This window comes from Mustela putorius, unplaced genomic scaffold, assembly GCF_011764305.1.
Source record: "Mustela putorius furo isolate JIRA1106 unplaced genomic scaffold, ASM1176430v1.1 tig00000596_pilon_pilon_pilon, whole genome shotgun sequence".
NCBI classification, from domain to species: domain Eukaryota; kingdom Metazoa; phylum Chordata; class Mammalia; order Carnivora; family Mustelidae; genus Mustela; species Mustela putorius.
In genome coordinates this window covers 9,710,335-9,723,699 of record NW_025421428.1, presented here as the reverse complement: position 1 = coordinate 9,723,699, position 13,365 = coordinate 9,710,335, and the positions used below count along the sequence as shown (strand labels likewise).

Genomic DNA, 13,365 nt, shown 5'->3' with positions numbered 1-13,365 from the left:
AAAAAAAAAAAAAAAAAAAAAAAAAAAAAAAAAAAAAAAAAAAAAAAATTACAAAAAGAAAAAACAGAAAAAAAATTACAAAAAGAAAAAACAGAAAAAAAATTACAAAAAGAAAAAAAAAAAAAAAATTACAAAAAGAAAAAAAACAAAAAAAAAAAAAAAAAAAAAAAAAAAAAAACAAAAAAAAAATTACAAAAAAAAAAAAAAACAGAAAAAAAAATTACAAAAAGAAAAAAAAAAAGAAAAAAAAAAAAAAAAAAATTAAAAAAAAAAAAAAAAAAACAAAAACAAAAAAAAAAAAACAAAAAAAGAGAAAAAAAAAAAAAAAAATAAAAAAAAAGAAAAATGAAAAAAAAAAAAAAAAAAAAAAAAAAAAAAAAAAAAAAAATTACAAAAAAAAAAAAAAAAAAATTACAAAAAAAAAACAAAAAGAAAAAACAAAAAAAAAAAAAAAAAAAAAAAAAAAAAAAAAAAAAAAATTACAAAAAGAAAAAAAAACAAAACAAAAAAAAAAAAAAAAAAAAAAAACAAAAAAATTACAAAAAGAAAAAACAGAAAAAAAATTACAAAAAGAAAAAAAAAAGAAAAAAAATTAAAAAAATAAAAAACAAAAAAAATTACAAAAAGAAAAAACAGAAAAAAAATTACAAAAAGAGAAAAAAGAAAAAAAATTTAAAAAAATAAAAATGAAAAAAAATTACAAAAAGAAAAAACAGAAAAAAAATTTCAAAAGGAAAAAATAGAAAAAAAATTACAAAAAGAAAAAACAAAAAAAATTACAAAAAGAAAAAACAAAAAAATTTTAAAAATAAAGAGAAAAAAAAAAGAAAAGCCCCCTAATGGGGAGAAACAAATAGCTGCAGACCCCCTTGCCACCCAGGGGAGAGCCATATCTTAAAATCTGAACTCTTCGTGGTTCCGGAAAAACAAAGAACCACAGACTCAATAAGTTAAGAGTTTATTTAGGGTTATGAAAAGCCCACTAAAAAAAAAAAAAAGCCCCCTAATGGGGAGAAACAAATAGCTGCAGATCCCCTTGCCACACAGGCAAGAGCCGGATCTTTATATCTGAACTCGTCGTGGTTCCGGAAAAACAAAGAGCCACAGACTCGATAAGTTAAAATAGTTTATTTAGGGTTATGAAAAGCCCACTAAAAAAAATAAAAAACAGAATAAAAAGAATTAAAAAACAAAGAAAAGTCCCCTAATGGGGAGAAACAAATAGCCAGACCCCCTTGCCACACAGGCAAGAGCCAGATCTTAAAGTCTGAACTCTTCGTGGTTCCGGAAAAACAAAGAGCCAGAGACTCAATAAATTAAAATAGCTTATTTAGGGTTATGAAAAGCCCACTAAAAAAAAAAAAAAAGTGAAAAACAAAAAAGCCCCCTGATGGGGAGAAACAAACAGGTGCAGACCACTTTGCCACTTGGTGAGAGTTGGATCTTTATATCTGGACTCCGTGGTTCCAGAAAAACACAAAGCCAGAGGCTCAATAAGTTAAAGTTTATTTAGGAGGTAACCTCTCTTGGGGAGCAGGGGTTCCCTGATGACCTCCTCATCCCCACCAAGCAGTCCCCACCAAGCAGTCCTCATTCAGAGGGGCTCATGCATCCTCTCTTCAGAGGCACTTTGAGGCACAAGTTCCCCCCTGTCCAGCTAGACGACCGGGCGGCATTCTCCAGGGCCTCCCCAAGGCCAGACAATACCCTAAGCTGGTGGCGGGGTGGGCTCCCTCCTCAGTGTATTCTACTGTACTTGTGTAATATATTGTATATTCTGGGGATCCAACACCCCCTGTATCATAGAGGTTGCGCTGACAAATGAAGACCATAAGGAGGTGGGGACAGGGTTTAGCCCAGGTGATTCGACTCCTGTTTTATTTCGGAATAAATAAACGGATGTAGCCATACTGCTCCGCCTTGCGTGTGCTGTTTCCAGTCCCTGGCCACCAGGTGCTGAGGTGTGCGCGGTGGGCACGGGACAGGGAGCAGATCCTGCCAGCAGAGGGCAGGCTTCCGGATTGAGTGAAGCCCCAGCGTGTCTGAGGCTGAGCGGAGCTGTTAGAGATGGGCCGGGGCTGTCTCACCCCCATGCTCCTGGGGGAGGTCTGGGGGATCCCAGAGGCCCTTCCCTGGGACTCTTAAGGGGGCACTGCTGTCCTAATGGCCCAGAGAGTCAGAGGCCCTGAGGCTCAGAAGCCTGATCTAATCCTGGGGAGGGACAACAGGGTCCCAGCATGCAAGAGTGGTGCCTTCCAGTTCAGGTAGGTTCCGTCCCATCACCCTGCCCCTCTGCTGGCCTGTTGTCCTGTGCATCCACAGTGTGTGCCAGTGCCCCCCTCCTTCCTCCAGGCTGAGTCGGTGCCCCTGCCCTGCAGTGGGGAGAGCTGGCTTCCCGGGATGAGAACCTTTGAACCGCAACCCCCACCCCTGCCCTGCCAGGTGCTTTCCCAATAGAGCTTGCAAAGGATGGGACCTTTTTTTGCCACTCCTTACAGCACCCTAGCAACGGCTGGGCCCTCCCCCACCCGTGTCCCAGTGTTTAAGCCTTCCCCTTCCCCTGAACTCCACAAAGAACATAAACCAACAGAGGGCAGCTTCCCATCATCCAGAAATGGGTTTTATTCTCAGCCAAGAGACAGCAAGACCGGTGGTAGAGAGCCACACAGCTGCCGGGACAGCACCCCCGGGCTCGGGCGGGGAAGGACGGAAAAGTGTCTGTCCACAGGCGAGGCGTGACAGGGAGGCTCATCCGAGGTGGCACACCTTGGAGAGGGGGATGTCAGGGTGACAGTGTTCCCTGGTGGTTAGGCCACAAGACTCCTCACAGACAGCATGATGACTGATTGCGAACACTAGAGGCGAGGCTGTGGCGGCCATATATGTGTGTGTGTGTGTGTGTGTGTGTATGAGTATTTATATACTTATTTATAGAACGGGGTAGGAGCAATACCACAGAGGGGCACAAGTTTTCACCACATCATCACGCCTGGATGTGTCAGCTCACCACTACAACAGACTAAGTCACAGATGAAGGGGGAGGCTTTGGGGCTGGGGAGCCACTGTTAAGTCACAGAACAGCCGTCCAGGCAGGCTTGGAAAGGGAGGTCTCCGAGGAATAGAGGGATCTGGTTAGAGGTCGAAGGGGGGCCTGGGGCTCTCAGGACGGGATGGACTTGCCTGACCCGATCGGCTGGCAGTTGGAGAGAAAGCAGAGAGAGAACGGAGAGAAGGAGGAAGAGAAGTGGTAAGGCAAGGGCAGCCAAGCCCGGGGGGGGGCGGGGGGGGGAGAAGAAGCTGAGGGTGTGGAGGAGGGCTCTGGAATGGAGGAGAGAGAAAGGGAAGGCGGGAGGACCTGGAGGTGGGTGGGGGCCACGGCTTCCCAGGGGTCTTGGGGGTGGGGGGAGGCCGGGGCGGCACTCCCCCTGCCACGCACGCTGGTCTCTCATACACCACCAGGCAGTGCACCCACAGCTCCAGGCACATGCTCGGCGCCCCCTGTCTTCCCGCTACCCCCACCCCACCCGTCTTCCAATGTACTGGCCCGGAGCCATCTCTAGCCTCAGAGTGTGGGGTCGCGAGCCCCAGGCCACAGCCACCAGTCCTCACGGAGGGAGACAGGAGGAGAAAGAACACTGTTTGAACCAGGAGGGCAAAGCTAAAAGGATGGCTGGAGGGAGCACTGGAGGCCCCTCTGGGTGGGCAGAAAACCCAGAGTCCTCAGAAGGGACCCTGGGGAGGCAGGGAGGGCAGGTAAGCCGGATGCCAGCGGCCACAGGCTTATAAGTCTAAGAGGGGAGCCTCAGCTGGTCGGGGGACCACAGGTCGCGTAGGTGAGGCGGGGCCCTTCCTGCTGGGGAAAAGCAGAAGGGCAAGAGTCAGCGGCAGGGACAGAGTGGCAGGTGGGTCACTGGGTGACTATGCAGCCCAGCCAAAGTGGGACTCAGAGAAGCTGATTTGCCTAGGTCGGCGGACACTGTGGTCCCCTTGGCCGGAAAGCGTAGGTCACCCCAGGAGCACCAGGCCCCGGGCCCACGAGCCTGTGGGCTAGCTATGGTGCTTCACCTGGGGCCGAGGACACTGTCGTTTGTCATGCCTTCATGACAACACCAAGGAGGGAGGGAGCGGCCTGTGTGCCCCTGCCTCACCTGTATGCTGTGCCCAGGGCCCTCCAGCTTTCAGAAAGCAGCAACCAACCAGAGCCTTCACCCCCGATGGCTGCTCATCGGCCGGCACGAAAGAGGAGGTGTGGCCGGGCCCTCCTCTGCCCTGCCCCAAAAGCACGTCTCCAATTGGGGAGCGAGTGTGGGACCCCCAGGACGAAGTTCCAAGGCCTCTGGCCTCTGGCTGGCTAAGTCCGACCCACGCACAAGCCCCTCCAAATTCCCTGGTTCTACACCATCAACCATGAGCTCTCTGCCCTCTCTGATGGCTCCCGAGAGCACCCGTGACTGCCAGCTTGGGCGCGGAGCCTGTCCCAAGAGCTCCCCAGGCTCAGCCATGGAGGTGAGTGGCACTGAGTCCCGAGGCTCGCTATGAGGGAGGTGAGAGAGCCAGCTGGCAGCGAGGACAGAAAGAGGAAAGAATAAGTCTGGAGCTGCAGAAGGGAGAGGGAGGGGAGCCTGGCTCTGAGGTCCCAGGTGTGCCCCCCAGTATGGAGCTGGTGCAGCGGGGGCAGACACACCGTTCATGCAGCGGGCAGAGGCGTGTGTGCACCTACCGTGGCTGACGCTCCTCAGGGGTCACTGATAGTGATTCTGAAAGACAGCACGAAATCAACATGGCAGTTCACACACACGGAGGTGGCAGGCCTGGGGACGGGGCCACGCACACGCACACGCCTGGGCGTGCACACACATGCTGGGAGGCCCCACGGCCCCGCATGCACACGCTGACACACATGCCCACGAACAACACGCACACACCTCCTCCACCTCCCGCTGCCCAGCACCCTCACTGGCTGGCGCGTGCAGCACGGATCTGGGGCATGCAACCACTCGGCACACTGAAGCACACGCGTGGGCTGAGTCACAACACAGAAGCTCGCCCATACACAAGAGGCATTTGCACCAGCTCCCTGCACACTCGTGCTCAGAGGGCCCCCTGCAACGTTCCCATAAGAGACAGGGCTTGCTTTCTTAGGGTCCAGTGACCATCTCTCTGCCCGAGAACCTTCCATGGCTGCCTAGTCCCCACAGCATTGAGTCCCAAGAAGATAAACTCTTCTGTGACCTTTTAAGGTTCTGCAGCCTGCCCCACCGTACCCAGAGCAACCTCTTCTTATTCTTCCTCCTCCTACCTTCGCTCTTCTCTGGCCAGCTGCTCTCCTCAAGGCATCCCATGTTAAACCTTTGCCCGCACCACGCCGCCGTCCGCTCCGTACTCAGAGGTCCCTGACTCCTCATCACCTGAGTCTTAACTCCATCAGCCCCCAGTCCTCCCCCGGGTCAATCTGTCTTGAAGCTTCCCAGACTGTTCTCTTCCCCGAGGCAGGGCCGGGACTTGCCAAGTGTTTCTCGTGTGTTACCAAGACTGGAGTTAGAGCGGGCGCCAAATCTTCCTCTTCCCATATGTCACCCCTCAGCGCAGACCTGGGCATGTCAAATACCCTTAAGAATCTGAACTCACGAGGGAAGTTAGCAAAGCGTTCCTATGGCCACATTTGCAATTCATGCGGCTTCACTATAGTCACTGTCTCCCTTGATCCTCACACCAGCCCTGGGAGAAAGGCAGAATGTTAAATACCATGTGGTAGGAGGGAAACTGAGGGCCAGGAAGAGAAAGTGACTTGCCTAAAGTCTAGGATGAACCAGAACTTCTGGACTCCAAACCCGTGCTCTTGACCAATACCCCGCTGCCTGCTTTACCCCATCTGCTTTGGTCATCAGATCTCCGTGGAAGCAAGTCCCATCTCAGCTTCCTTTGGGGTTCATGGAGGCTAGACCCACGAAGACTAGGCCCTACCCCTCCAGCCTTTTGGAAACACAAGTAGATGCTACTGGTCTGATGTGTTCTTCCTCAAGGGACGTGGCCAGTGGAAACAGGGACTGAGATATCAGAATGAGCTTCCTTGAAAAAGGGTCATGAATCAAGAGGCAAATCCCAGGGGAAGAAGCAGAAGTCTTTTCCTTGGAAATCTCTGGGAATGGGGCAGGCTTCACCCACTCCTGCCCAGCACCCACCATGTTGGTCCAGGCCAGGCAGGGCCAGAGGCAGAGCCATAGAAGAAAGCCATTAGACTGCCCCATGGCTCCCAGGCCCCTTTCCCAACTGCTCCGTATCCTAGTCCGTGCCTGGATGCCATTCTTACATTCACACTCGTGTGCACGCCCACACACACATCATACACCTTGCTGGTCAGTCAGAGCCTGGCCTCTGTTCCTGTGGGCCAGAGGCCAGGCACCCCCTGGGACAGCTCAAAGAGTCAGGACTCAGAGTAGCCCTGAATGTAAGTGGAAAAACTCCACATCTGGAGAGGATCTGGGTTCAGAGTTCCCCAGACCTGAGGCAGGTCACAAGGGGCTGGGAGAGAGGAACGGAGAACAGAATGGAGAAGGAGGAGAGCCAGGAGAAAGGAGGAGGAATGCAACGTGTGGGAGAGAGGAGGGAAAAGGAAGGGAAGCGCCATGCAAGTGCTGGAAAGAAGGGGGCAGGTGGGATGAGTCCCACGGCCCCCTCCCCAGAAAGGACCACCTCCGGGACTCAGCGCTCCCTGGGGGGCAGGCTCCCTGCAAGGCCTCCGCAACTCGGCCACTCGTCCCGTGGCTCCTGCACCCACGTCGGAGCGCCCTGGATGGAGAGGGCCGGTTCTGGCCACACCTCCCTCCCAGCTACGCCCGCCCGGTGGTCTCTCCTACCGTATTCAGCCCCTACTCACCTGGGGACCCCGGGCGGGGCGCGGTTGGGGCGCGAGGGCACCTGGGGGGGAGGGCCGAAGGGGTCAGGGGAAGCCCCCGGCCTGGAGGGCACGGGGGGCGCCCCCCCCAGGGCGGACCCAGCAGGCGGAGGCCCAGGAGCAGGGCCCCGCGACCCGGGCCGGGCTGGGGGCACGGCGGGGGCTCGGCGCTGCGGCGTGGGGCTGGACGTGGGTGACCTGCGTGCGACAGGGCGCGGAAGACAAGGAGGGGGGAGTTGAGCTGCTCCGCCCCACCCTGAGGCCCCGCCCCAGCCCAGCGCCGGCCACGCCCATGCGCGGAAGCCCCGCCCCACAGCATCCTTCTCGCTCCCGGAGTTTAAGCCCCGCCTCCGGTGGCTCCAAAGTTCCAGCTCCACCCAGCCCCGCAGCCAGCGCTTCACGGCAAGCCCCGCCCCGCATCAAGCCCCGCCCATCTCTAAGCCCCGCCCCCTGCTCCAGGTGGGAGCCGTTCCGGCGACGCGGGCGCGCCACTGCCCGGTCCCGGCCCTCCTCCCGCGGGCCCCGGGCTGGGGGGCTTTGGGGCCGTGGGGGCCGGCCCTGGTACCTGCGTCCGGCCGGTACGCTCTGCACCTGCAGCCAGGAGTCGTCCACGGGCGGGGGCATGGGCGTGCTGACAGTGGTCGTGTTGATATCGCCGATGATGCTGAGCGCCTCCTTCAGTGCGTGGTACATGCGCAGCATCTCGTCGCGCCGCTGCGCCTGCTCCGCCGACTCCTCCATCAGCGTGTTCTGGTCCCCGCATGAGTACAGGTTGGCCAGCAGCTCCGAGAAGATGAATTCCTTCGTCTGCGGGCACGCGAAGAGAAGGACGGGCTGGGACCTGACGCCTGTACGGCTCTGGCCGCCCCTCGCGAGGACCGCACGCTGGGCTGGGAGCTCCCCGGTCCTGGCTTTGCCACCGCCTGAACTCGGGCATCTCACCCCGCTTCCCCGCCTCCCTCTTTGCCCTTTTCTCAGTTGGTCCAGAGAGGAAAAGTGACCTGTTCAAGGTCATAGATATGGGAAGGCACTCAGGGCCTATCATGCAACGAGGACACGTAGTTACTCAGCTTTGTCTCAGACTCAGTTTCCCTATCTATAAAATGGGGTAGTTAGTTACACCTTTGCCAAGGACTTGTGCACTCCAGGGGACCAAAGTAAGGTAGATTACAGTTTAAAATTTTCTGAGCCCTTGAGTGACAGGTGTCAGGTGGTGCCTGGATTGGGTGAAATGTGTCTCTGTGTAGGCGGTGGGTTAATATGTTCCTTATTCTCGGTTGTGCTACCTGGCCCTGGTCCTGGATATTCACGGAGAGGCGCTGAGGTTTTTACGCCATAGGCCTGTGTCTCACTTATTTGCTACAAACGTATGCTGAGCACCTCCTATGTGCCAGGCACCGTGTTGTTCTGCTTTATATTCCTTCTCAACTCTATTGTTATCCATATTTTTACATATAGGGAAACAGGCTCAGAGAGGGTAGTTTACTGAAAGTCAAACAGAATTTGTGGCAAAACCAGCATTCAGGCACAGTGTTCATTCTCTGGGGGCCAGGCTTTTTCATTAAGCCATTCTGCGGGGCGTGCATTTCAAAACATGGTCTGGGGGTTCCCTAAAGATGTGATTCCTGGTTCCTTTTGGGAAACATTTAAGCATGTTTGGAACAACTTGAGCATGTGACTCTACAATATAATGTACAAAGTTCACATTATATTTCTTTTGGACAGCTCTGGTGTGGACCTATATCTACCTTGCAAGACCCAATCCCCAGGGACTGGCTGTGCCTCCCCCAGGCCAGCCTGGCCAATGCCTCCCTGGTCCCCAGAGAGCACCCCTGGCCACGAAGTGTTTGCACCTACATTGTTGATCATGAGATGCATGATGGTCTTCGGCATGAGGTCCCGTACGGTCTTGTTCACAATGGCCATGTATGAGTCCACCAGGTTCCGGATGGTTTCCACCTGCCGCTCTAGCTGCGGGTCCATGGAGTGCATGAAACTGTCTGAGCCATTCTCCTCAGTCTCGCTGGCCTGCCGTTGAGAAGAGAGGGCATCAGGGTGGCGGGGCCCTCGCAGCCAGGTTCCAGGCACCCCCAGGGTCTCGGCCCCTCCAAGGGTGCCTGGAACACTGCTGTACAGAGAACAAACACCGGCTCTCCCCCAAACATACTGCGTCTGCACTCTACCCACCCCAGTGCCTCTTAGGATCCCAGACCCTCATTCAGCCTTATCTCGGCTCTCAGTCCAGTGCCTAGAATTTGCCTCAGTTTCCCAGTCCATCAATTAGGAAAGACCTTCCAGGGTCAATTCCTGATGCTAAAGAGCTGGCCAGAACTGCTGCCAGGCTGGAGATACCCGGTAGAGGGCGAGGGAGGGGGGACACTCACTTTCTCCTTGTCCTGGGAGGCCCACACCAAAGCCATAGAGGTCATGACACCGGCATTGGCACCGCCACCGCCGCCGCCACCAGCAAGCACAGCCGAAGCAGACACACACACAAAGGAAAAGGCAAGTGAACCCAGGGCACTCAACCCCAACCCTAGGGCAACTGTAGACATCGCCTCGGTGAGAGAGAGGAGGAAAGTGAAGGTAGCCACAAAAAGCCACTATGATACGAAGGGGATGCAGGAAGTGCCATCTGTGGCAGAGGGTCATGAAAAACTGGCTTTGGAGGACGGGAGGAAGGCTTCACTCTGTAAGGGGAGGATCCATGCTATTTCTGAGCCCCAGAAGTGCTCAGAACTGTGACATGTCATTCCTGAGGATGGTGACTCAGGGCCCCTTTGGGAAGTCACTTGCCCCCGCCACCCCACCACTCACCCCAACACGCTCAGGATACACGCCAGCCCTCAGGAAGGAGGCCTTCCAGCTGTCCACCTCCTCCTGTGTCTCACAGGCCAGCTCCAGCTGCCGATAATCCTTGTAGACATTCCTGCAGGATGGGGCAGGCGGGGAGGGGAGAAGGCTCGAAACCCATTCATGCAGGTGGTTAAGGGCACGCACAGATTGGAGGCATCACGCCTGGGGTCCAGGCCTGGCTTTCTCATTTGCCAGCTGTGTGACCCTGCGCAAGTCCCCTCTCCTTCCAAGCTTCAGTTTCCTCGCCTGGAAGATAGGTTAATAAGATGGCTCCTGCTTCCCTGGGACCTCGTGAGGGCTCAGTGAAATTAGTAGTCAAATGTTCTATTAGAAAGGGACTAAAAAAGGGGGGGGTGAGCCCTCATAAGAGGGGCACCCCTGACCATGCAGTACCCATTGGCTCCCCCTGCCTTCCTGGGGACCTCTCTGACGGAAGCCCAACTGATCCCTCATCTCAAGTAAGGGGAAGCCCGCAGGAGTTGGCCCTGGCCTGGGAGGGAGAGGCCTGGTACTGTTACCGACCCGACTGGACACTGAGTATCAAGAAGGGGACCAGGCCTGAAGGGTTCTTCTTTGATCCCCGGGCCTGGCAGAGCAGGTGCTCACCCAGTGACCAACTAAATATTTGTCAAAGGAATGACTTGCCGTGGGGCTCGGGGCAGATCCCTGCCCTTTCTGCTCAGTGAGGGTGGTTGGGGGCTTGAAGTCTGGGGACCCACCTCTGCTCAGTGTTAAAGAGGGCAAAGATGTGCTTGCTGGACATGAACCCTTTCTCCACATCCCGTAGTTTCAGGTTGTCCACGGAGAGCATGTATTTCTTCTCTTTCTCCTGTGGAGAGAGGTGGGGGTGATGGGCGAGGTCAGCACTGCTCCCTGTTACGCCTCACAACCTAAGAGGGTTTTCCATGTGGTGGGGCAGGGCGGGCTGGGGCTGTGGGGCCCCAGAGTGGCCCTGGGCTTCGGGGGGGCACAGCACGGGTGCTGTCTGAAGAAAGCCTGGCCATGGAGCCCAGGGCCTCCCAGGCGCCTGTCGTTCCCAACGGCATTCAAGCCATTTCCACCACCCCTGCATACGTGCCAGAGCCCAAGGGTGCAGGGTGGCGAGACTGAGGGGGGCTCCCAGTCCCACCCCAAGCAAGCCCTGGATACCATCCAGGCCAGCCATCGGCAGGGACTTCACACTCAAGCCTCTCTCGCCCCCGGCCTGGCCAACGAGACCTGCTTTGGCTAAGCTGCTGACTTCATTTCCTGACTGTGGAGACAGTGGGGGGGGGGGGACCAGCTCCAGCAGCTTCAAAGAGCTGGCTCGGCCCACACCACCCGCCCCCAGCCGTCCGTGTGTTAGCAATCAGGGGCACAGCACAAGCCTGGAGATGGGATGTCTGTGTGTGCAACATGTGTGCAGTTGTGTGCTTGTGCAAACACACGCCCGCCAAAGCATGGACCCTGTGACCCGTGTGTATGTGCACCCATCTGTCTGTGTTGCCCAGGTGTGTGTGTGTGCATGTGTGCCCGAGGAGATGCCCAGCATGGCCATGGGTCCTTGTGAGCATGTTTGCGTGTCAAGGTGGATGCGTGCCCACTCTCATAGGTGTGCGTGACAACTGTAAACATCTGTGTTTGTATGGAGCGTGCCTGGGGGGGCATGCTGTGGGCACACGTGTTTATACGCAGATGGTTTGTTGCATGCGTCAAACACGTTAAATTTATCTGTAGTTGTCTGGGAGGACAGACATGTCTGTCTCAGACAAGGAATGGGTTCCCCTGCCATTTGCACACCCCCAGTGACAGGGAATTCATTATCATAAGAAGCAATAAGGCCAAACTAGACAGCTCACTCCCTAGAAAGGTTGGCATATATTTTGGTTCACCCTCCCCATCTTTTCTTTGTTCCAGGCCCCCTTTCTTTTACGTGTTGGTCCTGTTTTCTCTTGTCATGCTGTAAACATGTATCTGTGTATCTTGGATGGGCACATGGGAGCCAGGCTTGTGTGCACACTTAGATGGGGCTCTGGGAGGAGAAGGGTTTCCGCTGCTGGTACCCTGTGTGCCCACACCTCAGGACCCGTGCTGTGGTCGGGGGATGCCTGTGTAGATCTCAGGGACTCAAGTCTTGGGCATGAAGCTCATCCAGGATCTCAGGTTGGGCCGGGGAGAGGGGGCGGGGGGTGCTGGGTTGAGGAGGACCCTGCTCCCCAGTCCTGGCGCCATCCTGCCCACCTCCTTCTGCCCCCCACACCCGCCTGGCCCATCCGGCCACATAAAGCCTTCTTTATGCCAGGCGGGTGGCCGGGAGCCCCAGAGGGCGGCTGGGGGAGGAGAGGAGGAAGTTGCACACGCGGCCAGAGAACATCTGGAAGCGTTCGAGGGAGGCCCCGCCACCACCCGCCCTGCGCTCTGGGGTTGGACTCTAGGTAGGAGCGGCCTCCTCCCCCCACCCCTCCCTTCCTGCTGGCCGGCCCCCTCCCCAGGCCCCTCCTTCCAGCCGAAGCTCCCGCTCACCCCTGCCACGTCAAAGGAGGCAGAAGGGGAGTCGGGAGCAGAGAGGGGACCACGGGCTGGCTGGGCTGGGGCTGGGGGCCTTGGATCTCCAGGACATGGGACTGAAGCTCCCACCCGACGGACAGACACTGCTGCCTGGATGCACCAGAGGACACCTCCACTCCGTCTACCCAGTGTTTAGACTATCTGTTCAGGACTCCCAAATTGTACAGTAGTCTGCACATTGGTTAGGCTGGGCTGGGTTAGACCCTCGGCGCCGCCGCTGGAGAGCTGGACCGACCCCCACCCACCATCCCAGAACCGGAACCGGGAGACGGGGCAGGGAGCTGGCGGGTGGGGGGTGGTGGGGGGTGGGGGGTGCACAGAGTGCTGGGAGGAGGTGCAGGGGGAAGGGGGCACCCTGCTGTGAGACGGGAAGGGGGTGCTGATGGGTGGCGGAGGAAGCCTGAGAAGAAGGGGGGGCACATGAGGATGGGGGATACGGGCAGCTGCCTGTCTGCCCAGAGGGCCGCCCAAGTCCCAAAGACCAGAAGGCTGGTGGCTGGGGAGAGAGGCGGACAGACCATTCTGCAGGCCAGACCACCTCCATGTCCGCAAGCTGGTCTAGTGCAAAAATCCACTCACATCACACACACACACACACACACACACACACTCAACAACTCGACACGCACACCCCGACAACTCAGGCATATACATTCCCACACCCAAACTCAAGCCACACACTCATGCCCCCAGCACACTTGCACATCCCAGGGGCACACTCGTGCGCGCACACACACACACCCTCACCAGGAACACCGGCTTGCTCCTGTCCTTCCATCTTGAGCACATCCACACACCCTCCCTTCCACACGGGGCTCAGGCACGCGCAGTCTTCCCCCGACCACACCTAGATGCTTATACCCCAAACACTCCTCCAACAACCCCCACGGCATCCACGAGCCTCACACACCCCACCTCCCCGCCCTCACTGCGCACCCCCGCTGCGCCCCACACACGACCCCACCCCAATGTACACACGAAGCTCAAAAAGACCCCGCCACCCAAGGACGGGGCCCCTCTTGGATACATTCCCGGGCAGCAAAGCCCCCAGCCCCAGGCCACACTGT

The 13,365-nt window shown here is 55.5% G+C and overlaps 1 protein-coding gene across 17 annotated transcripts in view; it reads right to left on the bottom strand.

Moving 5' to 3' along the window:
- Positions 1-2,598: 2,598 nt before the first annotated feature.
- Positions 2,599-13,365, bottom strand: part of DNM1 (dynamin 1) — a 44,458-nt gene continuing 33,691 nt past the window's right edge. For 4 of the 17 annotated variants that reach the window (XM_045082477.1, XM_045082478.1, XM_045082472.1 and 1 more), the window contains 7 exons: positions 10,471-10,580; positions 9,713-9,824; positions 9,280-9,291; positions 8,753-8,923; positions 7,461-7,702; positions 6,878-7,093; positions 2,599-3,853 (listed from right to left, as the gene is read on the bottom strand). In XM_045082477.1, coding sequence (XP_044938412.1) covers positions 3,781-3,853; positions 6,878-7,093; positions 7,461-7,702; positions 8,753-8,923; positions 9,280-9,291; positions 9,713-9,824; positions 10,471-10,580 — 936 coding nt within the window. In that variant the 3' untranslated portion in view covers positions 2,599-3,780. Of the gene's footprint in view, positions 3,854-4,720; positions 4,758-6,271; positions 6,274-6,877; positions 7,094-7,460; positions 7,703-8,752; positions 8,924-9,279; positions 9,292-9,712; positions 9,825-10,470; positions 10,581-13,365 lie in introns of all 17 variants that reach the window. The other 13 variants (XM_045082480.1, XM_045082479.1, XM_045082485.1 and 10 more) reach the window with 10 other exon arrangements.